Source organism: Gossypium arboreum, chromosome 3 (genome assembly GCF_025698485.1).
Source record: "Gossypium arboreum isolate Shixiya-1 chromosome 3, ASM2569848v2, whole genome shotgun sequence".
In the NCBI taxonomy this organism is placed as follows: Eukaryota; Viridiplantae; Streptophyta; class Magnoliopsida; order Malvales; family Malvaceae; genus Gossypium; species Gossypium arboreum.
The window spans coordinates 131145149-131171638 of NC_069072.1; the positions used below are offsets into that span (position 1 = coordinate 131145149).

Consider the following 26490-nt stretch of genomic DNA (forward strand, 5'->3'; position numbering starts at 1 on the left):
ATAGTTTTCATTTCCCGTCTCGTGGAAAACCTTTTTCACTCCGCTTAGCCTTATCTCTCTCTAGGAGTATTTTAGTGCCATGTCAACTTACTATTTCTACATATAATTAATAGATTTAACAATTTCCGTTTGTATTAATACTAGAATTTCAAAATTCAAAAAATATAGAGACTAGAAATAATCTAGTTGGAGAACATAGCAGAATTTAACAAAATAGATTTAATTTCTATTGTTTGGTTAGGACTAAAATTTCAAAATTCAAAAAGTACAAGTACTAGTATTGACCAATTCAAAAAGTAAAGGGAATAAATTGATCAAATTGAAATACATGTACTAAATCCTCAACTTACGCAAAGTTTAGGATCTAGTGGCAAAAATTAACCAAATTTTTAAAGAAAATTTCTAAATACAATCACAAAGTAATACATATATGATTAGTTAGAATTAGAATAAACTCGATATAAAATATAACTGAATTGAAAATTAGAATATATCCGCATAATAAACTAAAATTTAAAATATATTCAAATCAAAATCAAAATAAATCTAAACATATCCTACATATAATAAGACTTAAACTTAAAATAATTTAAAAATAATCCAAACCTACACTCACACATAATAAAACTTCAACAAACCCCAATATCTCAACCCTACCAAAGCATAACTCTTGCAAAACTTATACATCTTTTGTTTTATTTATGTTTTATGTTATTAATTATCAACCACTACCTTTTGGTATGAAGCTAATAAAATATCAAAAGGACAATTAAAAAATATATATCAAATTAAAGAAAAGAATGTAGGGACTAAAAATGAGTGATGATATATATTTTTTTCCTATAATATGCTATACTTTTTCAACCAACAATTGGCATTTAGTTTTATACTTCAAAAAATAAATTTGTATAAACTCTTATGTACTTCTTTCTCTCTTTTCTTCTCAAGCTATTGGCTTCCCCATCTTCAATCTTTCCCTCCTTTATAATTTAGTCCCAAACACATTCAACTCTCCATCTCTTTTTTTCTTCAATTTTCATTTTCACTTAATAATGGAAATTCTTAGCTTGAGTTTCTTTGTGGGTATTATTGGTAAGGGCTAACAACATCAATTTCCCCTTTATAGACATATACATATATATATATATGTTCATGTAATCTCATGTGTTTTATGTTCACGCAGGCAATGTTATATCAGTTCTGGTTTTTTTTTCTCCCATGTAAGAATAAATGACTTTTTTTTTTTTTTCATATTTCTTACATTCATTGTCCAGTCGAAAAGTTATGTTGTTCGGATTTTTCATTTTTAAAGTATTTGTATTCGATAAATATATGTATCGGAATAACTAAAAAGCATGGGTTTGATTTGCAGTGGAACGTTTGAAAGAATAATAAAACATAAATCAACTGAAGATTTCCAGAGCCTACCTTACATTTGCACATTGTTAAACTCAAGTTTATGGACGTATTATGGGATCACTAAGCCTGGGGGACTCCTTGTTGCCACTGTTAATGGCTTTGGCATCTTTGTTGAAGCTGTTTATGTTGGTTTGTTCCTCATTTATGCACCAAAAAAGATGAAGGTAAATTGTTGAAATTAATTTCAAAAACCCTAATTTTTATTTATAACTTGATTGAATTATACATGTGAATTGATATGCAGTTGAAGACTGGGGTTTTGGTGGGGATATTAAATGTGGGTTTTGTAGCAGCTGCCATTGTAGTGACACAGTTAGCATTGGAAAGTGAAACACAAATTGGTGCAATAGGGCTCATGTGTAGTGGTCTTAACATCATCATGTATGGCTCCCCTTTAGCTGCCATGGTAATAACTTTCATCTCATCTCTATTTTTTGATTTGTAGTTGGTGTTACGAAAAATTGAAATTTAAATAATCATCTTTTAAAAATATACAAAATTCGATCAAATAAAGTTCATTTATTTATTTTGCTAAGCTAAAATTAATTTAAGGAGAGAAGAAAAAAAAAGTGTTGGAGACTTCAATGAGAACGTCAAATATGCTTACGAATCTGAAATCAGTGATGAAAAATCTAAAACAACAAGAACCTTTAGTTGGTTTGGTTACATTACAATAATAATAATAGGGAATAATTTATATTAGGATAATCTTAAAAACTAAAGTTTTTAGACACTAATAAAATTTTGTCACATCGTCAAATTTTAAAACATAAAACTATTATTATACACTCATCCATAAAGAAATTATTTCATGGACCCTTCCCACCACATTATTCATGGTCCATTTCCAATTGTTTAATAACATTTCAACAAACTTTTTCAGGTGATTGACACATAAGTTTGATAATTTTTTTATCTTAAATCTTAAACCTTAAACCTTGAATCTAGAATCACGAACCATGAACTCAAAATCCTAAACTCGAACATCGAACTCGTAACTTTGAACCCTTGAACCCTAAATAAGAACCATGAACCCCAAACTCGTAACTCATAACCCCAAACCCTTAAGCTCTGAACCCAAACCTTAAACCCCAAACTCGTAATCTTAAACCCTAAACCTGAACCTTAGGCCCAAAACTCAAACTTAAACCTTAAACCTTAAATCCTAAATCTAAACCCTGAACCTCAAGATTTAGGGTTTAAGATTTAATTTCAAGATTCAAGTTCAAGGTTCAGGGTTTTTGATTCGAGGTTTATAGTAAAATAATTACTAAAATTATGTGTCAATGACATAAAAAATTACACAAAAATTACTTTTTTAAAAAAATAATTGGTTGCACAAATAAAAATATTAACTTATGGAAAACTTAATTATTTTAAGTAATTTAATTAAAATTAAATTAAGTTAGAGAAGATATTAGATATTGATGAGTGTATAATAGTATTTTGTTATCTTTAAAATTTGATAATATGATACTATTTTATTGATACCTAAAATTATACTTTTAGGAGGATACTAATATAATTTATTCTGACCATAATAATAATAATAATAATAGAGTAAGTTTATCTTTCCTTGTCTTGTGTTTTTCTTTTAAAAATTTTCATTTGTCTTCTTTTTGGTGAATATGCAGGGGGTAGTCAAGGGGGACTGGCATGGGCCTCAGCCCCCCCTAAAATATAAAATTACATTTTAAACTCTTAAAATTTTTTAAAAAGTTTAAATTAGTAAAGGTAAAATTGCACTTTAGCCCCCCTAAAGTTATAAAAATTTAATTTAATCATTTACAAATTATAAAAATATAAACTATAGAAAATTAAAATTTCATCCGGCCAACCCTAAAAAAATTTTCTGCCTTTGCCCCTGTGAAATATGACTTCAAAAGTTGAAGAATACCACATAGATAATAAAAAATATCTGCAAAACATATATATGCAATATTGTTGGGTGGGAAAGGATTGTATGAAACAGTGACGTTATGTCATCTGTATCCCTTTCCAATAGTTTTATGCCATATCAGTATTCTTATCCTGAATTTTAGTATTTTAATTTAGATTTGATTTTTTTCAGGATAAAATCCTGAAATTCAGGATAAAAATACTGATGTGGCATAAAACTATTTGGAAAGGTATATAGATGACGTGGCGTCACTGTTTCATACAATCCTTTATCATTGTCAAGTAATGAGGAAAATATCTTTACCTTTCAAAATAAATTATACTATTTTAAAAGTATTTTGTCATTTCATATCTTTTATATAAAAAAATAGAAATATAAATATACATAATAAGTTTTAGAACTTAAACTTTTATAGCTTTCAACATTTATATTTTACCATCTAATCAAAATCATATTTACTAATTATATGACATATCATCATGAGTGTAAATTAAAATCCTTGAAACTAAATACTATTAACTATATTTAAACATAACTAAATATTAAATATAATTGTTTTGTTTCACTTTCAAGTTTTAGGATATTCGAATTTCGAATTTTGAATTTCATGTATTTTATTTATTTATTTATTTTAATAAATATAATTAATATTTGTATATATTGTTTCAGAAAACAGTGGTGACAACCAAAAGTGTGGAGTACATGCCATTTTTTCTCTCATTTTTCCTTTTTCTGAATGGAGGAATTTGGGCTTTCTATGCTTCACTTATGCATGATTATTTCCTTGGGGTAACTTTTTTTAATTTCCTTCTTCATTTAATTTATCATCGTTAATTTCATAATTAAATGTAACTCTGTTAATATCGTTATTATTGAATATAAAATAAAATCATTTATTTATGTATATATTTATAGGTACCAAATGGGATAGGTTGTCTACTGGGAACAGCACAACTTTTGCTGTATGCCATTTACAAAAATGCAAAGCCATCAAACAACACCAGCTTACAAGGATTAATGGAACAAGGCTGGCAAAAGGAGCCCTTATATCTCAGTGTTAAACACGAATATGTATAATATGGTATTTTGAATATAATTATATCGAAAAATATTTTATATATTTATCAGTGGAGCTTTTAAATTTTACGCATAAATTAGTGAGTTAATAATTATTTTATTTTGTCAATATACTAAATATTCATTTTAACTATACATAAAAATTTTAAATATCAATTCATATATATAAAAAAGTATATTTTATATTTGTGTTGAAGCAAAACATAATACAAAATTGAATTACTCTAAAATCTCATGACAAAACTATTAAAAAAGAAAACCCTCCATGGAAGGAAGAAGGGATTAGCTTCAGCAGCATGCAATTTATTATTAATTATTATTATTTTCCTATAAAAAGCAGTAAAAAAAATGAAGGTTCTAATTAATATATAGGTAGAGGTATGATCTTAAATGTTTTGTTTAGTCTAATATTAATGAGGAGGAGGACTAAGCGGTAGCACCACCGCCGATAAGTGTTTTAGGGGTACCAAAGATTCTTTGCCGGAAATCAGACACCATTAAAGGAAGGCCTTTGCGAAGGGAAATGGTCGGTTCCCAGCCAAGAAGTTGTTTAGCCTTTGAAATGTCTGGTTTCCTCTTGTGTGGATCATCTTCTGTGTTTGGTCTGAATTCTATCTTTGCATTTGGATCTATTGCTTCCTGTACCACCTGCAACATCATTCAATAGTACCCCCTTACAATACTCCCGAGTATGTGTCCGACACAGAGTATAAGATATTAGTGTTTTTTACCTCGGCAAGTTCGAGCATGGTGAATTCTCCAGGGTTTCCGAGATTGAAAGGACCTACGTGATCACCTTCCATCAACCGGATTAGACCCTCCACCTGTTGTAATTATCAGTGAATCAGATGAAAACTCGGTAAAAAGTTAAATGATGTAAAGTATTACCAGGTCTGAAACATATTGGAAACTCCTGGTTTGCTTGCCATCGCCATAGACAGTCATTGGCTCTTTCCTTAAAGCTTGGGCTACAAAATTGCTTACAACACGCCCATCATCGATGCACATTCGTGGTCCGTATGTGTTGAATATCCTAGCAATCCTCACCTGTTCATTCAATTATTTTAACAAACACACGTATCTGATGTTACTTATACCTAAGTTGGAATATATAAATATGAACCTCGATTCCGAGGCTTCTGTGATAATCCATTGTCAAGGTCTCCGCGGTCCGTTTGCCCTCATCATAGCAACTCCGTACACCTAACGGGGGCGGATCGGAAACGTGTTAATAAATCATCCACAGTAAACATGTATTTACATATACAGAGAGGCGAAGGACTGACCAATGGGATTGACATTGCCCCAATAGGTCTCAACCTGGGGATGCTGCAAAGGATCACCATAGACCTCACTGGTGCTGGTTAGCAAGAAACGGGCACCAACTCTTTTTGCAAGCCCTAGCATGTTCAATGTTCCCACCACATTGGTCTTGTGGATCGATCCCAAACCCCAACCCAACAATCAAAAATCAAGGATCCCAAATCACAATCACATATAAATGTTATGTCAACTGCAGAAAAGAAAAACATAACCCAAATCTTCATATGTTATTGGGATGAATATTGTCTGAACCGACTCATTTTCATACATTGTAGAACACGAATTGTTGAGAAACTTCTCCTTCAGAAGAAATTCGAAGTGTCATTTGTCCAGAGTCAATAAATCCCTCAACAAATTTGGTATTGTCACATATTAAAATTGTCTCCCAAACCAAAAGTGGAATTCATGGAGCAAAAACACCTTATATTGGACCAGACTTAACGCATGATCACCTATAAGGAATGCCATTAGATACCATTTAGGACATAGGTTCAACCCTACTAATAACATATAAACACCAATTCCTTGGTAGTGTATGTGCCTTCAGATATCATTTAAGGCATGGGTTCAAACCCTGACTGATGGTAGTAAATGGGCACCTTTTCTTTGGTGGATGGAAATATGTCATGCATAGTCTGATCAGACTAGATGCTATTTTGTGAATCATGTTGACAAAGTTGAAAGACAAAATCAGTCCCAACAACACTCCTGAAATAAAAAAATCTAAATATTTCAAGAAAAACGAAAAACGTAAGAAAGGATATGATGGTCTTGACAGGGTTGAACTTGTAATGAACAGGGGAAGCAGGGCAAGCCAAGTGATAGATTTGATCAACTTCCAACAGAATCGGTTCAACCACATCATGTCTTATGAGCTCGAACTTGGGGTTCCCAAAATGGTGCATCAAATTCTCTTTACGCCCCGTAAAGAAATTATCCACCACGATCACACTGTCCCCCCTCGCGATCAGCCGGTCCACAAGGTGGCTTCCCACGAAACCAGCTCCGCCTGTCACCACTATCCTCAAGTTCTTCTTCTTTAACCCCAACGGCACCTTACCAGTCGCCGCCACGTTCCTGCCTCGAAAACCTTCGGTGTAAGCTTCATACAACACCCTCCGAGTCACCTCACTCGACTCAGCTCCCAAACCACTGACAGAACCAGCAATCAAACCACTACCACCACCACCACCACCACTCAGTTCTTGAAACAACGAAGACGTCGAAACAGGGAACGAGTTAAAAAACAGAGCAGCAATGGCGATCCCGACAAGAACAAAGAAGAACCGCTGTTTCTGAGCCACATAACGGAATGGGGTTTTCCAGTTCCTGACAGGGGATGAAGGGGTCCCAGGACTGATATTTGGCGAACTTTGTGGGGTTGTCTGGTTCCTATGAATCAATTCAGACGCCATTTTTGTTAAAAAACAGGGGAAGAAGGTGTTTGGAAGGAGGAAAAACAAATGATCAAAAAAAAAACCAGAGTTTAATTAAAACTTTTTTTTGGTTTGAATGTTTCCAAAGTGAGAAAAGGAGAGTAATGAGGAGAAAGTGAGCATTTGTTACAAATCACCGGTTCAGTAGGGCTCATGCACGAATATTGGCGCTGGATAATCGGTCTCGAGCTTTGTGGTTGGTCGGTGAGAGAGCTCTTTTTTTTTTTTTTTTGTCTATTTTATTGCCATATTTTAACCATGTTTTTTTGCTTACTTATATGCCATTGCTTTTGTTTCACAATTACATTTTTTCATTATCGATACTTTTTACATATTTTAATTATATTCACAATTCCTATACTCTTCAAATATTTAAATTTTAAGTCCAGTTGACACACTGGACCTCTATTAAATTGATTATATTATATTTTAAGAATAAACAATATACTTACTTAATCAATCTAAAATCGCGCGAAGACATTAAAAAAAATATCGATTTTCATTTAAAAATAATGTGAATAACCTTATAATCTCATATTCAAAATTAAAACTTTCATAACGCCAATATCTGATTTTTTTCACATGTGTAATATTGGCAACGAGAGAAAAGAATATTTTGAAATTTATAATTCTTTGGAGAGTGATGTCAATTGGATTTCAATAATCAAATCAAAAGAATAGAAGGCTAATGGATTAAAGTAAAAGGACTAAATTTAAAATGTGTGAAGTGTACAAGGACTTAAATAAGAGTTAAACAATTTCCATTTAAAAAGAAAAAATATATATTAAAGTCATTTAATCCTCGTAGTCTATTTCCCTTATCCTCGTGTACGCGTTGCAGTTGCATTGGTTTCATTTGTGAAAAAAATGAAAATTATTACAATTGGTGTCTGACAACAATGCATTTCTATTTTTAGCCTTTATTTTGAAAATTGCTAATTCAAAGTTTACTTTTTCGATTATGCAAATTCATCCAAAAAATTTAATTTAATTCCATCAAGGGGGCGTTTGGTTCATCTAATATTAGATTACATTCTGTAATAAGATTACGAGAATGTAAGATTACGAATAAAATATGAGATTACATTGTTTAGTTATTTGGTTGGAGGGATGTGAGATTCCCTAAAATCACATTTTACTCTGTTGTCCTCGTTATAGAATTTTTTTTAACAAGTTTAGTTCTTTTAATATTTTTTAGTCTCAATTTCCATAAAATTATGATAAATTATTACAAATCTTACTTTGTATTACAACTTATATATTAATAAGTAAATATATTGTGTTAAAATAAATTTATAAATCATAATTATAATAATTCATGAAAAGTGATTGCAACACCAACCATATAATTGTAGTTATAACCATAATTAAATTATTAAAATATATAGTCATTATAATTGTAATGTATGACATCTACTAGTTTATTATTAAGAAAATACATTTTTTTTGTTTTCAATTAGTTTTAAACTTTATTTAAGGAAAAACCTAAATTGATTAGAATAATAAAATAAATAACAAATTGTTCCAAAATTTAACATTACCTAAGGAGCGGGTTGTAATGAGATTACACCTATATTACAAAATAACCATAATGTAAAATTACGGGATGACAAAATTACTATAGTATTGGATGAAATCCAAATACTGTAATCTTATTACAGAATGTCATATTACGAATACAAACCAAATGCTCCTAAAAGCTTATTTAAAAATTTAATTACAATATCACAATTTAAAAGAATAAATTCAAATTTTAAGAAGATAAATTTATACAATTTTACCTTACCATTTCACCGAACACTTACAATTATAAAACAGCTTTACTCACAATTTAACCTCCAAATTACAATTATAAAACAGCTTTACTCACAATTTAACCTCCAAACTAATCCAATTTTTGGATTGAACACTCCAAATTTATACCTAATAAATTTTCAATTAAAATAAATCAAACATTTTTATGTTAAGATCAAAAATTTGAAAAATTTGTGTAAGTTGACTTTGAGATGAAACTTCAACATTCTTGGACCGCCAGCAATGGCTTTAGAATATAATAATAATCTTAGTACGAACATCAAAATAGGGTCACTGAAATGTATCATTTATCAGGTGCTTTATCTAGGAATCAACAAAAATTGTTTTATCTCTGAAGCAAAGATTTATCATAATTAACCAAAAACTAGTTCTAATCTTACATTATCTCAAAATACATTGTAATAAAGCTGAAGATCGAGTCACCAAAACCGGACAAACCGAGGTGCGCAGCTAGAACCGGCGGATATCCTTGGGTGGTTTGAAGTTAAGAGGATGAGTTTGTTCGGTTGCGGTTTCATCTTCTTTCCACATTTTAATGGTCTTGTCTGCTTCACAGGAAATCAATCTTGTACCGGTTACATCATACGAGAGAGCGTAGATGCCGGCTTCACTATCCAACGAGCCTGTAGTAAAAGCAACCCTTTGTGTTAATCATCCTTCCTTTCCGACAATCGACAAGAACTAGTGCAAAAAGAAACCGGAAAAACATACCAGGTTGTACGATCGTCTGAGCTTGCTGGAAATTGTGACCACTCCTCCAATCCCAAAACCACAAACTCCCGTTGTCACCTTCAATGAAGGATTCATATCGGTAAATGATTAGGTTAGAAGCCTTTTTCCAGGCTAACAAAGAGGCATGTACACGATAAAGTTCAGAATGTCAGAATTATTTCGAAATGAAAACAAAAATTATAAGCACCTCCGGTAGCCATTACACCATCCTCATTGACGGCCATGGTGTTAATTATAGTCTTCTGCTGAGAGCTGCTCCAGCAACACAAACAAATGATGCTATGTTAGTTCATTATAAATACATACAAGCAAGCGTCTAGAATTCCAGCACGTAAGTAAAAGCGGCTTTTCACTTACAGCATATTGTGCAAGAATTCTCCCTTTGGAAGACTGAATTTCTTAATGTTGTCAGCTGATGCAGATGCAAAAGAATGCCTAAGACGAAATTCGAGAAACATTTTAAGACCATAGAATAGCAACATAAAATTCAGCCATAGCTCCGTTTCACATTAATTAATAAATAGGATGTAGCGGTACATACTCTTTAGGATGTGGTGCCATTGCTCGCACGGACTTCTTATGGTGTGTTAGAGTTGACATCGTTTTTCCTGGACATTGAACGAGTAATTTGTAATAAATGGAACAAAAGATGAGAAATATAGAAACCAGAAAGAAATTGTCACAGAAGTTCAGTTTACCGTATCTAAGGTCCCAGAATTTTATGGTTGTATCATGAGAACCAGTAACAATTTGCGGATCCTGTAACATGAGATATATAAATTCCATTAAAATATAATCTATCAACCCAAAACACAAATATTTAACAAAGTTGAATAAAAGAAACTTGAAATTCAATTTCTGCAAACATGTAAGGCAGAAATTTAACAATTTCCCATTTGAAGAATTGCGAAGGAAAGAAAAAGATCTTCGTACCGTTGGTCGAGTAAAAACTGAGCAAACAGTATTATCATGCCCAGACAGTGCAAAAATTTGCATCTTGGTGCGAATATCCCATACCTGAAATTTGTGATTTTATCAGATATAAAATCGATTGCATGACTCTACAATCCATAAAAAGTAAAACCATAAAGAAAAAAAACATAATTACATAAGCAGCTAAAATCAACTTGTATTACTAAAAACAATTTATGAGTTTCTGTGTTGAAGATTTTCTTACCCGACAGACAGAATCACGTCCCCCAGTTAGCAAAATGTCAATTGTAGGATGAAGAGCCAAGCAATAAACACCACTTAGGTGACCATGATAGGACCGGATAACCTATACAGCAATTTATGAGTTTCAATAACAAGAACGATTTCAAGGGATAAAAAATTCTTCTGAAGTTCTTATTTGTCCAAAGCAGCAAGTCTATGCAGTTCTGACCTTATTCTGTTCAAGGTCCCAGCATTTAACTTGCTTATCATCACCAGCAGAGAACATATATGTGTGTTTGCTACTGACAGCGAGGCCTGTGAATAAAACATAAATATCAAATTATTTTGAATCCCTGATTGATAATCATCATCCACAGCATGGTTAACCAGTAAAAACTATTCACACCTTAGAAAATTTCTCAAAACAAACCTCGTATCTGTTCAATGTGTCCAGTCAGTGTGAGCTTTAGCCTTCCACTTGCTACATCCCATATCTAGCATGCCAAAATTAAGACGACAAAAAGACAAGTCATTTTCAAAAAGTAATGACTCAATTTTCAAATAAATATCCATTTTATAGACTCGCATACCAGCAGAGGGGAAAAAAAGAGAGAGAGAGAATGGATAACTTCCAATCACACAGTTATATACCTTGATCGTACGGTCAGCAGAACCAGTACAAAACCAGTTGTTACTAGGATCAAAGGCTACTGATCTCACCCATCCCAAATGTCCACTGATGACCTGCATTACCATTTAAACATGTCAAGTAATCTACATGAACTGGACGACAAAGAAGCAGCCATTAAAGATGTTCAACAGGAAATAACTAAGGAAATCGACTGGCATTATACAAAAGTGAAATTACTGAATGTTAACTCTAGTAGCTTTAGTCATATAAACATGTTTATCATAAGACTAGACTAAGACATACAATCAGCACAATAGACAAGAAAGTAACCCAATAGAAAAGAGGGAAAGAGTCCAAAAGTGCTAGTGTGTGCCTGTGCCCACAAAGGGAAATAAAAGAGAAGACCATTTCTATGTCATTGCACATGCCCGTAAAATCAACAACAAACTCCCCTGACATTTCTATCAACCACCATGACAAATAGAAAGAGATTCTCACCCTGTAGTTCTTCCATGGACGATGCCACACGGGACGTGGCCATTTGCTTGGGATCCTTTCTATTATAGCAGAGGTTGTCAGCCTGTGATATGAAGGAAACCATAAATCTACGATCTCTAAATGCCCTCAATTTGCAGGATATGAGTGGCATGCCACAACAGAATATAACTTAAATGGTTTCACCAATTTGCAATCCACTTATAGATCATATAACCAAATAAATACTTCTATATGCAAGTCACAACACATTTGTGCACATCCACCTACAAAGCTTGTCGCATGCCTAAACAAAGGTAAGTGCAAGATACAACAAATGATAGGTCTAATTGCATGAGAGGATTTTTCACATATTAGAGCAGGTAAGCAACTAAAAAGAAAAGAAAAGAAAGGAGACCACCATGGAGAAGAATAAGAATGGTGCTTTAAAAATCACATTACAGTTTACTCAAAAAAGAATGATCATAGTTAATCTCAAAATTTTTGTTTTCACTATCAAAATATATGGAATAACTATCCTGATTACTATCCCTAACTAAAAAGGTGTCATCAAAACTGAAATTCTAAATGTCTTTGACGCCATCTAAACTATCACCCTTACTGTAATAACTAGATCTGTCACTACAATCACGAATGTTTTTATCCGTACCATTTCTAGCTGGGTCTTCATTTACACTAGTATTTTCAACAGGACGAAGGCTATTCTTTGATTTACTTAGCTCACATCTATATTCTAATTCTCCCTTAGACAATATTAAATTGAACCAGGATTTTTCCACAGAGCTTTCTAGCTATATTTACATGAAAGTACAATACATAAAATCAATTGAATATTTTATTTCCTATTAGAATAGGCATACTAGATACAATCACTAATGTTGTTAACAAACAATGATTGAATATTGCAAGAAACAATTCTCTTTTGTGAGAACCCAGAGTAGCAATTCATTATATATAATAGAACTCTTTTTTCTTTTCAATTAGAAATAGTGAGTTCCCCATGTTGTGTAAAATTTGCAATGAAAAAATTGAAGAAAGAAACCTTTCTCCTATCCTCCTATCAAGAACCTTTTTCGTAAAACCTCATCTACTAACATAATACAGAAAGTTTCTATTCCAACACGGAACCAAAAGGACAACATATAGGAAGAGCAGAAGAAGCTGTAATGCTTGGATCAATCCATTATCTGACACCATGGGATACAGGATAGAAAAGAATACAGCAATCCTAATGATTCATACATAGGATTAAATATGCACCCAGGAAAATATTTCAGTTGTGTTTAGTCTTTTATTTTTGTATTTAAGATCTTGTACATCTAGATAAGAATATATCTGTCCGAAATATAGACAATAGGATCGGCTCTATCCTTTCAGTAAAAGACTGGACCGAGTTTAATTGCAATTCAACAGCACAACTTCTAAAATCATCAATGAGCCAGAAGACACATAATAGGGAGAGAATGAGAAAACCTTTCAGAAAAGGGTGCAGAAGCAGAAGTAATGGCACTGCTCTTGCCTGAAGTACCATTTCTGGGAAAGAAAAAAGAAAGTAAAAAAAAATAAAAAAATTAGTCAAATGAGTTGTCAACACAGTTTCTTCTAAATAACAGATTCCAAAAGAACTAGTATGTGCCAGCCTATACATCTATAATCGATCCTGTTTAACATTAAAATCAAAAACCAAATCCATTGTTTCATTGGGGAAGAAGATATCAGAATCAGCATATAAAAAATTTAGAACAAGAGAACTTACTGTCCCTTTGGTTGCAAAGATGGACCAACAACTAAAGCATTTTGAGCTCCTCCCTTCTGTGAATCCCTAGAATCAGCTGGACCTGCTCCATTTACAGCTACGGTTACGAAAGTCCCAAAATAGGCAACTAGCAACAAGCTACTAAAACAGAAATAAGGAAATACAAGCCAAAACCACGGTATAGCAGCAAGCTACTAAATACAAACCAAGAAACTTTAATTGAACAAAGTATAAAGCTAAAACCCTTCATTCGTTTCAATCAAATAAGAAAATTACCAGCAAGAGCAAGGGCATTCGATGGCACAGAACCTTGATTCCCGGTATCAGCTGCACCGGAATTAGATTGCCTTGAAGTCTGACCCGAGGCGGTTTTAATCCCACAATACTCAACATTTATCTTACAAATTTAAATAATAATAAAAGTCAATCATCCACATATAATTCAATAAACAATCCCCATTCTACAATACTACAAACAATAAAAACCTAAAGTTGAAACAAATCGAACTAACCTTGTGGCTCATGCGAATTTTTTTGCTACACTCAACCAAAAAAAGGAAAAGACTTTAGTTTTCAAGCAGGGCTTAACGGGATTTAAGTAAATAAATGAAGATTTGCAAATACCTTTCGGGGTCAGGAGCAGCGAATTGGCCATGGATAGGGCTAAAGAGATCGAGAGCGCGCTTTAGGGATTTAAGGCTGAGCTTCTTCAATGACTGTGGCTCAACTGGCTCCATCTCCAGCGTTGGTGCTGCCATCTTCTCCCAATTTCCAAGATTTGGGAGTTTTGGTTGATTCAAGCTAAACTGGAAAAGCTTAAACCCTTCCTTTTATTATTGAGAGAGAAAGGTGGAGAAGAAAGAAGGTTTCTAATACAATTTCGAACACAATAAAAAAAGGTTAATATGTGCTTTTAGTCCCTGTAATTATCCATAATTTGAGATTTAGTCCTGTAATTTAAAAGTTAAAAATTCTAATTCAATCACAATATCAAAAGGTTTTTTTTTTTTGTCAATGTCATGTGAAGATAATCTAATTAATATGTCTAGTTGGCAAACTTTGGCGAAAAATACTAACAATATTAATGATTGAACTGAAACTTTTAAATTAAAAAATCAAGAGAATCTTGATAATTTTTTAAGACCGCGAATAAAAAAAATACACTATCAGAGTATCAAATATTAACCCTATGTGAAAAATACTTTAAATAATAGTGGAAATAAATAGGTCTAATCGATTTCTTTGGATCAATTTTTCATATATAATCTATTTAAACCGCCCAACCTCCAATAATCTTGGTTTTAATTGATCTAATCGAAGGAATTTAAGGTTGAATTGTAAGTCAATTAACCAACTTTTTTCCTTCTTGTCTAAAATAAATATTGTGTTTAAAATAATAATATAATATATAAAAATAATCTATATTATATATTTAAAAAATTAAAAATAATAATTTATTTTCTTTTCGTTTTCCATTCTCTTCTCTTATCCCTAACCCCTTAGTTGCGAAAGAAATATGATTCGGAACTTCCTTTTTCAAATGTTGCTTTAAGAGGACAACAATGGGTGCCATCAAGTGCTAAAGAGTTGCTTGGATCATGAGAAGAATCTATTGGGTACTTTTTGCTTGCCTTTCAGGGATAAACTTCACTGCAATAAACACAATATTATGATTGTTATTTTGGAACTTCAGATTTTCTTTCATCCGATTGTGACAATTTATTATGCATGAAACCGTGATAACTAAACATGATACCAACATGTGCTTATGGACTCAATTTGCTGTGATGAAAATGTGTGGTTACATTCAGAATGACCCTCACAATCATGGTTATCATTTTGAAGAGTGGCTCAGAAAGAACCGTTGCATCTTTACAACGTGCGAGTGTCATGCTCCGAGACTCAAGCTCTTACGCACAGTTGGAAGACTTGAGCACGGTCGGTCCAACTCTCAGACCATCACACGAGCACGCTTGGCGGGTGATTGATTAATAATTTTAATGCTTAATTCATGATTCCTTCTGCTTTTAGTTTTGCAGCCTTCATTGTTCACTCTGGCATTTGTTTTGAGTTCGAATATTTAGCATATCCACAACATATGAAATCATAAAGATTTGATACTCCAAATACATAAAAAGCTTTATAAAAAGTAAATCTACGCCCGGATGTGTATTCAACTCTCACCCGGAATCTACATAGCTTTGCAACCCAGACGAAAACAAAACTCCTTTCTTGTCACCCTCCTTAGGTATATCGGAGTTAGTATATGATTAAAGATTGATTACAATGTTTCATGATACTCAAAATACTTGCTAAATCTCCAGAGACTTCTACGTCGGTTGTTGGTCTTGTTTATGTTGCTCAAATATTCGTATCAGATGCCAAATGACTATGGCATATGATCATCTTTTAAGGAAAAATCCAAATATCCAATGCTAGTTCAAATAAATAACCCCCAACAAGTCTGCCTCCATTATCAATGGTCAACCCTATTTGTCAATTGCTAACCCGAGTTTTCATTTTGCTCAACTACAGAAGAAATGCTACAAAGATTAAAAGCCCTATGATACAAGAAATGGAGGGATCAGATTATAGTGAACTAAAAATGGAGGTTGTAAATTGATGTTTAATGCCACATCCATGGGGCAAAGCAATGGCATAGATTGGTGTCATCCTAAAGTCTTCACCAAGAGCAGCAATAAGTAACAAAGTTTCCACAACTCAAACCAAGCAAAGTGAAGGATAGAGCAATAAATTATGAATAATGCTAATGTGATTATATGGATTAATCCAAGTTACGGATCTCAACAAAGAAGTGTAGACAAACTGACAATGACATCCCCAGAAATCAATCAGAACGAAACAACAAAAAGAACCAAACTCGAAGACCATTACTTGTTTGAATTATGTTATTATGCTAACTATCCTTCTATTGACACAATGATCATACTAGGTACCAACAGCAGACTGTAGAATTTTCATCACATTACCAAAAGAGAGGCATTATCGCTTGGAGGTGTCCACCGAAGTCTCATTAGCACCTCGGAATACATTGCAAATCAGTCCAGAACCATCTTAGCAGATGATCGACTATGGCAAAAGAACGCCCTTGGACTTGACAATATCGTGTGGGTTCCTTGTTGATCAATATACCATCTTCCTGATGCTTTGGCAGAATCTAATCATACCCTATTAGATCAGAAAAACCCAAGGTACATTATTTAACATTCAAACTGGGCATTGGTAACATCATATTCAAGAACAATCATATAAATAAACAGCAAGACATGGTTTAAAACCCACTACAGAATAAAGATATGACCATATGAGAGACACAATTTTGTAGTTAAAATTACCTTCATGCGAGTCCAAGATTTTGTAGTTTGTTACAGTGTGGAGTTGGCAAATTCTTATTCCAACGGCGTTTATGGCGTTCCACATGGCAATAGCGCCATAGCATATGTTTGTAATCCTTAATCACAGTATCCTCGACATTGGCTCTAGCAGCACTTCCCTGGGGAAAGTTCACATCAAACGTTGATGATTTGACAAAAAATTCCACCCCAAATTTCTCAGTTGTCTTAGGAATCTGATAGGAGTAATTCCTAAATAATGAGTACTCAGGCTCGGAAGTGGGCAGAAAAGCAAGCAAGAAAATCAACAAAATTGGCAACATTTGGAGAAGAATCAAGAAACTAGATCCTCCTCCTCTATGATGCTCCTCCCTCTGATGACCACCCATTCCTCTAGTCCTGTAAACTTGAGATGCCCTAAACATATCCCCTTGACCAAAAAATGACCTAAATATCTCATCAGGATCGAAATCATCATCAAACAAATCATGCTCATATCTTCTCCGTCTCTGTCTCACATTATGCCTCTGATTGTACTCAAATTGATCAACCAAACCAACTTGATCATACTGCCTCCTCGAATTATCATCGCTTAAACACTTAAACGCCTTGCACACAGTCTTAAATGCTTCCTCAGAACCCGGAGCCTTATTCTTATCTGGATGAACTTTCAAAGACAACTTCTTATATGCTTTCCTAATCTCATCAACCGAACAAGTCTTTTCCACACCAAGAATTGAATAATAATCCTTGTTTCTCTTAATCTGCCTAATCAGCTGAACATGTTCCTCTGTATAACTTCTGTCACCATCAAAACCCTCATCCAATTTAGTTGAACCGCCTTTATTCTCATCACTTAAAACACGCTTTTCACCAACAGGCGAAACCGGGGTCGTCCCAGAATCGAGATTTTTACAAGCATCCAAGAGTTCATCAACAGATAAAGTATGATTCAGGCGTTGAGCGATTTTAATGAATTTGAGCCCACGCTGTTTGTTACCAGAAGCAATTGCTTCTTCAGCAATGCGAACACATCTTAAAGCCTCATCTTTATTACTATCCATAACCAAATTTCTATAGTCCTCAAACCCTAATTTTTGTTTTCTCCCAACGAAATTCCACAAGCTTAAATTGAAACAAAAATTCCAAAATAGAACACCTAAATCAAAAGGAAATACAGATTATGGAATTGAAAATATTCAGACAAAATGTTTCGTATTAAGCAGAAAATTTAATTTTAAAATTGAAGATAAATTAAAGAGAGATTTGAGGAAACTTACCAGATCGAAAATTCGAAGTCCAAGAGAGAAAAGAGAAGTAGAATTCAACTGAATCATATAAATGACCCGTGTTTTGAAATTTATAGTTTATGGAAATCGAATGAAAATGCGCCACGTCATTTTCAATGACGAGGTATCAAGTAGAAGATCTAAGCTGCTTACTCTTTTTGTTTTGTTTTTTTTTTTTTTTCATTTCTTGTCCATCTCATGGAGGTGTTGGGCTGCAGCCTGCAGCACAAAACATTTTCAATTTGGGTAAATTAGTTCAATGTCACTAAACTATTAGTAAATTTATGTTTTAGTCATCCATTTTTAAAAGGTTACAAAATGGTCTTTAAACTATTTGAAATTTTTTATTTAAGTCACCAAGCTGTTAAAATCATTGTTGTATGGTCTTATTTGTTCGCATTGCCTGCACCAATTGAAACCTCCCCTTCTTGATCTCTTCTATAGTTTGGTTTTTGTTTTTTTTTCATAAAATAACTTTGAAAGTTACGAATCTACAAACCAAAATCTAAACAACTTTTTTCTTTGATCTCTAACCCTAATCATCATATCAACTTAGATATAATATATGGTTTTCTACTCGTCAATGGGTACTAATCCACCATACCAGTCGTCGAATCATTGCTTGGAGCTCACTACCCGGGCTTTTTTTTAAAAAGAAACTTAACATCCTAATGAGATAAATAAAGACTTTTGAATAATCTAGCAACTTAAAATGAAAAACTTTCAAATAGTTCAGTGACAATTTTGTAATCTTTTGAAGTTGAGTGACCAAAATGTAAATTTACTAATAGTTTAGTGACTGTGGGTGTAATTTACCCTTTCACCTTTTTAATTCATTTTATTGTTTAAAAATGATCAAATGTGGGATTAAAATGTAAATTTTCCACTATACTTTATTTTGATTAATATTTGCCATTATATTTTGAGAGTATAGTTAAATTTGCCACACAACTTTTATGTTATTGAATTTTACTATCGAAATTTGAGTTTTACTAAATTTTGCCACTAATTGTCAATTGAGTTTTAGCATCGACTGGAATGGGTTCGAGTGCGCTAAATCGCATTAGCCTCTTATTTATAGGTTGAAGAGGGACTATAGGTAGTTTTAGACATTGTACCAAAAAGAGCAAATATAATCAGAACTTATAATGAGATTGTTCAAATTAAAATTTGTCACTAATTTTAATTTTAATTAAAATTTATCACTTAATATTGATTTTGATGATTTGAAAATAAAATTTAACAAGAAAAATATTATAAATTAATTTATAAAATAAAAAAATTAAAATATCATTTTATTTAATAAAATAAAGACTTGAAAAATAAAAATTAAGATTACTTTTTATAAGTAATATTTTTATCAATTGTTGATATTACATTAATTTATTGTTTTAAGTATTAATTTTTATTAAATTTGTCTTCAACTTATTTTAAATTAAAATTGAAGAATAAAATTCAATAAAAAATTAAAATTTATGACAAAATTCAATCAAACAAAATAAAGAGACATAATTCAAAAGTACAATTGAAAATATCAATCGAAATAAAGTGTAATGACAAATTTCAGCTTTCACCTAAAATATGGTAACAATTTTACACATTAACCCTAAAATATTTAAAATTATTTTTATATTAATAATACACATTTTATATAATTTATTTTTTTATGCTTATATAAATTAAAATCAAGAGAACAAACCATTAAGCTCAAGCCAAAATAGTTGGCTTGAGAAGGGAAAGCCTTATAACAGATGGTTATCACGTGATGGATGGCTAACAAGTCCTAATTAAGAGTTAGCAATAGTATCTTCCAAAGATCAAGGAGCAGGATCAACAAATGAATTGTACGAGTAGCCTTGCTAAATGAAGGAAACCGGTTTCAACCAATCACGAGTAATGAACGATTAAGCCTTCACACATGTAACCTAAGACTCTAAGGCACCCTCAACATTAAAAGACTCAAGTATATTCAATCTCGTACATGAACTCATATACTAACTATTAATGGCAGTTGCACATCCTAGATGCAGGGCCAATTGCATCTTTTTAAGGATTTGACTTACATATCTTAGATTATTTACTTACATCTTTTTAAGGTTTTCGAGTAGTAAATTTTGAGATTATAATTGGAGAAAAGATTAAATAAAGTAAGAAAAGTTTTCAAGAGTCCAAGTGTGATTTATTTACTTTATTTAAAGAGATATTGATTTTGAAAAAGTTAAAATTGTAACGTCCCCTTACCCGAGACCGTCGCCGGAGTCGAGCACGAGGCATTACTAAACTTATTTGAGCACTTAAACAAATTCGAACAAGCTGTCCAACTGCGTCATAGTTGCTTAAAAATTCATATCTCGAGTTCCGAAACTCCAAATCAAATTCCGTAAATTTTTCCTTAAACTAGACTCATATATCTATCTACTAATTTTTTTCTAGAATTTTTGGTCAGGCCAATTAGTACAATTTATTAGTTAAAGTCTCCCCTATTTTAGGGTTCAACTGCTCTGACCTCTGTGTATTACGAATCAGATATCTCCCTGTACAGAGTTTCAATGACTATGCGGTTTGTTTCTAATAAAACTAGACTCAATAAGGAATCTGTACATATAAAGCATAACTTCTAATTATCTTTGTACAATTTATGGTGAATTTCCAAAGTCAGAACAGGGGATCCAGAAATCGCTCTGGCCCTGTTTCACAAAAATTTAAAATTCTCATAAAATATAACTCATATACCTGTTTTGTTCCATCCATATGAAAATAGACTAATAATTCTTCAATTCCATATTTTATTCATCATCTAATTATATCTCTACTATTTTTAATGATTTTTCAAACTCACATCTGAATCTGTTTTATGGTAAATTTTGTCTATTTCATGGTTTCCATGGATTAGCTAGCAATTTAGCATACATAACACCAAATATGATCATGATTAGCCATTCCAATGGCTAATCATTACCAAGCATTTCTATACCACTCAATATCCATATCATAAGACCATATATACAAAATGATTATAATGATATACATGCCATACTCAAAATATACAAGCCATTATGCCAAGATGGTATACGGATAGTGTGAGTGGGCCTCCGACCGTTCCCGATTTCCGAGCTGGCTTGTCAAAACTGCAAGGAATGAAAAGGAGGGAGTAAGCATAAATGCTTAGTAAGTCCATATGAAATTAATAAGCAATTACCAACATGCTTTTAAGATAAAACACCACAATTGTACAATTATACATACTCAGCTTAAACTGTTTTATCGAGATACATTTACTAAATAATTTATTTCTGGAGCTACGAAACTCAAAATTAAGTTCCGTTAATTTTCCTTGAAACTAGATTCATATACCTTTCTCCCATAAAATTTCCAGAATTTTTGGTTTAGCCATTTAGTACAGTTTATTCATTAAAGTTTCCCCTGTTTCGCTGTCCAACAGTTCTGATCTCTCTTCACTAAAAATTATTTATCTCATAATTCGGGACTTGGATGATGTTCCCGTCTATCCCTCTTGAAAATAGACTCGATAAGGATTTTAAATATATAAATTAAAACTCATAATTATTTTTTTACAATTTCTAATGATTTTCTAAAATCAAAACAGGGGATCTCGAAGTCATTCAAACTCTGTCTCACAACAATTTAAATATCTTATAACATAAAATCCAATTGCATGCACCGTTTCCTCTATATGAAACTGGACTCATCAGGCTTTAATCTCATATTTTATTCAGCCCTTAACTCAATTTCCATAATTTATGGTGAATTTCAAAAGATACACTACTGCAGTAACCCAAAACTGCCAAGGCCATATTTATCTATTCACCACTATTATTCACTAAATCCATACAATATCATTTCATCCATCATGGTAAGAACACATAATTATGCTTCATAAGCATAGATCTATAATCTCAATGTCATCAAGTATCAAGAACTTATTCCAAATCGTGTCATTTTCATAGTATTCACCAATTCTTAATCTTTTCGGGCCATTTTACATTTTCGTTCATAATCAAATTAGGGAACGATTATGAAATTGAGTACCTCATTATCACAATGCCATAGTAAAACTATGGTCTTGCACATAGTCACATATCACATACCGAGGCCATAGCCCAGCCATGGTCTTACGAATCACATATCACATCGATGCCATATCCCGATATGGTCTTATACAAGATAGCACATATCACACCGATGCCATATCCGGATATGGTCTTATACTGAAGCACATATCACATTTCTCCAAGCCATAGCCCAGCTATGGTCTTATCTGAAATCACATTTCACATGCTGCCATGGTCCAACCATGGTCTTTTCCGTTAATTGTCTTAGCCATTGAATGAAAGTACTCAAGTCCGTTGTTCCATTTAATTTGTACTTTTATTCAAATATCATTTTACAATTATCACAGTTTAATGACATTTTATATGCAATAATATACTATATCATTCATGAAATTTTCATTTCAAAACATTAAATTACACATTGCATTATTAAAATCATATGAACTTACCTCGATATAAAATATTAGCAATCGAGCCTATTCCTCGTAAACTTTATTTTTCCCTCGATCACGACTTGAATCTCGTTTCTCTTGATCTATAATATAAATTATTTCTACTCATTAGCATTTATTTTATTTCTATTTCACTTCATAATTTATGCTGTTCAAATTTCAAAATTGCACTTTTACCCTAAAATTTACAGTTCTTACAATTTAGTCCCTGCTCAATTCATCCATCAATTGAACTAATTTTTTTCTCAATTAACACTTTTATTTTATCATTATAAACTAATTCACAACCTTTGATATTCTGAATTTCAACATCAACATCTAATTCACAACTTTTTCACAATTAGGTCCTAAATACCATTTTCTATCAAAATGACTTAATAAAACAACCTTAATATGAAATTAGAACTTAAATTTCATAATAATTCATCATATACTGCCCTTACTCAGCCAGGGTAACTTCCAATTTCACCCACCAAATCAAAAACTAATGAATTAGATGATTGGACCTAATTACAAAAGTCTTAAAAATACAAAAAATATAAGAAAAGGGCAAGAAATAAACTCACATGCAGTGAAATTGTGCAAAACCAGCTTAAAAGCTCTCTCCCATGGCTGTCTGGCTGAAATTATGAGAAGAATGGCTTAGAAATCTCTTTCAATTTCAATTTATTTGTTTAATTTTGTAAAATTTACCATTTTACCCTTAGCTCACCTGATTCCAGATTTTTTTTTCTTGCTTATGCCGCCTCATCCTTTCCCTTTTGCCTAATTTTCCTTTTAAGTCCTCCCTCATTTAACACTTGAGCTATTTAATCGTTTTATCAAGTTTTGTACCTTTTTCAATTTAGTCATTTTTAATTAATTGACTATCCAAACATTAAAATTTTCTAATGAAACTTTAATACTAACTTATTTACACTCCATAAATATTTTTAAAAATATTTATGGCTCAAATTATGCATTCGAGGTCTTGATACCTCGTTTTAGACCCAATTTACTTATTAAATTCTTTTCTCTCTTTTTTTTTAACACAAAATTCACTAATTCAACATTCTTCTAAATTCACACTTGACTCATAATTATTAATTTATTAAATTTTCAAACATACTTGTCGGATTTAGTGATCTCAAATCACTGTTCCGATATCACTAAAATTTGGGCCGTTACAAAAGTCAAGCGAGGACTCTTTAATAAATAGATCCAATTTTAAAAAGAACACTCCCGGAATATCTATTGTATCTATTTCTTTATTGAAAACCTGCTTGAAACAAAAGTCAAGGAGATATATGTTCACATTTATTAAAGAGTGACAAGCCAATATACATTTGTTTAAGAGATGACTTGTTATTAGTTATGGAATGAGATTAAGAGCACTTATTCTATTTATTGCGAGGAACTTATTTTAGTGAAAATTGTTGTAAAAAAAAATTATTCTTATTGTTCATTTTGTAACTAAGCTTTCGAAGGTGAAGTCTTAGAGGGGAGAGTGGTCAAGCATCTGTATAGGAGTGAGTTTGACTTAATCACGTAGTGTATAAGTTGATTTATAGTGAATTATTATTCGAGAAATGCCCTGCAGACGTACAATTTTCAAACTATGTAACCAATTTTTTGTGTCAATGTTTTATTTTATAAATGTTAATAAGTTAGTCCATTTGCAACTAACATACATCTAGAATACAAATTCATTAAACTTTCAGTTGTTATCAGAGTTAGACACTTAAAGCGTTAGATAATGATCCTACTGTTGAATTACCTAAAGAGATGGAATGAACCTCAATTTCAAAACCCCTTACGCTTGATGGTTAAAATTATGTCTATTGGAATGCACACATGAAAGGCTTTATAAAGCCTATTAATGAGAAGGCTTGGGAGGCTATTTTATCAAATTAAGAGTCACCTACTAAAGAAAATAATAAAGTTCAAATCATAAAACCTGAAATCACCTAGTCAATAAATGAAGACAAGGTAGCTAATTACAACTTAAAGGTCTTGAACATTATCTTCAACGATGTAGATCCTCAAGAATTCAAGCACATATTCAAGTGCATTTCCACTCATAAGGCTTGGATCATTCTTGAAATAGGACATTAAGGCACCACTTTTGTGAAACAATCCAAACTTCATATGTTAAACATCTAAGTTTGAAAATTTGAGATTGTCAATTGAAACAAGAACTTTTTATTTTTATTTATATGCAAAATTATATGGCATCTTTAACCAAGCTAATTTTGCTTTTGGTGAGGAGTACTTAAATGTGAAGCTGGTTCGAGAGATTTTGCAATCTCTTCCTAAACGTATTTTGCAATCTCTTCCTAAACGTTTTGCAATAAAGGTGACCGTAATAAATGAGAAAAATAATATTTGATGCAATAAGAATTTATGAGATCATTAAATCCCTATGAACCTTTTGAGATGAATATCGATGAGTCCAAGAGGAGTAAGATTAAAGCAAAAAAACAACCTTGCTCTGCAACTTATTACTCTAGTTGTAATAAAAAAAGAAACTTATGTTAAAGATTTGCTAGAACAGTTGGCCCTTCTTAGAAGAAATTTAAAGAAAGTTATCTAGACGTATAATGACAGTGGTTGATCTTCAACCATGATTAAAAACAAAGATGATATGGTAGAACATAGAAACAAGAAGAAAGAAGTTCAATGTCATGAATGCAAATGTTATGGACATACCACGACTAAATGTGCCAACACTATTAAGAGGTCAAAGTCTTCTAAAGTTACATTGAATGATTCAAAAAGTGGAGTCATTGATGAAAAAGATAATATCAACAACCACGTTACTTTTACTTCCTAGTTGCAAACACTAGTTGCAGACACTAGTTGCAATTTATTAAAAAACTAGCAGTGACAATTATTCAGAATCAACAAAAGACTTTACAGAGATACACAAGGCCATGCTAGACAAATGGAATCTGGTACGTAAAGTTAATGAAAAGCTAACTAGTGAAAAAAAAGTTCTTAATCAGGAAAATCACAACTCAATAGTTTTTCTATCTTAAAAAATATAGGATTGAGAAACGAGAAGTTGGATGAGATCCTTGTTGTTGGTAGACGTGAACCATGACATAAATGCTTTGGCCATTGCTCTTTCGCATAGTGATCCACCAATTTTTCATGAAAAAACTGCCACACAAAATATGGTTCATAGTTTCTTGGTGGTTACATAAAAAGGAGAATGGTTTATGAGCATTTCAACATATGGAATTTGAATTTTTGTGAGAGCTTTGATTTCTAAACTTTTATCCAAATATCATTATTCCTAAGTAGGTTTGGTGTAATTCAACTATCAATTGCTTCATAAACACTAATAGGTATAAATGTTTCTGAATAGAGGAGTTTGAGCATAAAGAACAAACCACATCTTCATTTGTCGAGAGGGGTGCTTGTAGGAAATTATTAAGCAATGTAATGGACACAACATTTGTGCCCTTTCTTAGCCATTAAAATCAGACTTTGATAAAGCTCAATTTCTCTTCCTAGCCATAAGGGGGCATTTGATAGTAGCCTAAAGATTGCCAAATCTACACCAATCATCCGACTAAAAATTAACAATTGTATCACTTTTT

At 32.2% G+C, this 26490-nt stretch overlaps 4 protein-coding genes and 1 long non-coding RNA gene across 6 annotated transcripts; 1 reads left to right on the forward strand and 4 right to left on the reverse strand.

The window, feature by feature from the left end:
* Window positions 1-868: 868 nt before the first annotated feature.
* LOC108481368 (bidirectional sugar transporter SWEET17-like) lies at window positions 869-4437 on the forward strand. The gene is made up of 6 exons (XM_017784510.2): window positions 869-1092; window positions 1184-1220; window positions 1373-1583; window positions 1664-1825; window positions 3989-4108; window positions 4235-4437. The coding sequence occupies exons 1-6, from the start codon at window positions 1053-1055 to the stop codon at window positions 4394-4396; spliced, it is 732 nt and encodes a 243-aa protein (XP_017639999.2). The 5' UTR covers window positions 869-1052; the 3' UTR covers window positions 4397-4437.
* Window positions 4438-4642: 205 nt separating this feature from the next.
* LOC108482264 (UDP-glucuronic acid decarboxylase 2-like) lies at window positions 4643-7409 on the reverse strand. The gene is made up of 6 exons (XM_017785381.2): window positions 6484-7409; window positions 5683-5830; window positions 5520-5599; window positions 5285-5443; window positions 5128-5220; window positions 4643-5044 (listed from the first exon to the last, which is right to left on the reverse strand). Exons 1-6 carry the CDS (start codon window positions 7132-7134, stop codon window positions 4823-4825), a joined length of 1353 nt encoding a protein of 450 aa, XP_017640870.1. The 5' UTR covers window positions 7135-7409; the 3' UTR covers window positions 4643-4822.
* Window positions 7410-9175: 1766 nt separating this feature from the next.
* LOC108480269 (protein pleiotropic regulatory locus 1) lies at window positions 9176-14631 on the reverse strand. The gene is made up of 17 exons (XM_017783198.2): window positions 14364-14631; window positions 14252-14276; window positions 14016-14136; window positions 13740-13821; window positions 13457-13516; window positions 11987-12068; window positions 11509-11601; window positions 11288-11351; window positions 11087-11172; window positions 10880-10981; window positions 10636-10719; window positions 10401-10461; window positions 10244-10310; window positions 10060-10137; window positions 9890-9954; window positions 9682-9759; window positions 9176-9593 (listed from the first exon to the last, which is right to left on the reverse strand). Exons 1-17 carry the CDS (start codon window positions 14495-14497, stop codon window positions 9421-9423), a joined length of 1455 nt encoding a protein of 484 aa, XP_017638687.1. The 5' UTR covers window positions 14498-14631; the 3' UTR covers window positions 9176-9420.
* A 533-nt stretch (window positions 14632-15164) lies between these two features.
* Window positions 15165-18573, reverse strand: LOC108480886 (chaperone protein dnaJ 49). Of its 2 annotated transcripts, XR_008280250.1 has the most exons (4): window positions 18373-18573; window positions 17096-18251; window positions 16730-16928; window positions 15165-15389 (listed from the first exon to the last, which is right to left on the reverse strand). XR_008280250.1 is itself a non-coding variant. In XM_017784012.2 (3 exons), the coding sequence occupies exon 2, from the start codon at window positions 18154-18156 to the stop codon at window positions 17098-17100; it is 1059 nt and encodes a 352-aa protein (XP_017639501.1). In that variant the 5' UTR covers window positions 18157-18251; window positions 18373-18573; the 3' UTR covers window positions 16495-16928; window positions 17096-17097. The 2 variants fall into 2 exon arrangements, 1 of the variants encoding a protein (XP_017639501.1); XM_017784012.2 differs by lacking the exon at window positions 15165-15389 and having other exon boundaries at window positions 16495-16928.
* Window positions 18574-21231: 2658 nt separating this feature from the next.
* On the reverse strand, window positions 21232-23550 carry LOC128290133 (uncharacterized). Its single transcript, XR_008279776.1, has 3 exons — window positions 23473-23550; window positions 22904-22989; window positions 21232-21509 (listed from the first exon to the last, which is right to left on the reverse strand). It is a non-coding gene; the product is annotated as an uncharacterized LOC128290133 (long non-coding RNA).
* Window positions 23551-26490: the final 2940 nt, after the last annotated feature.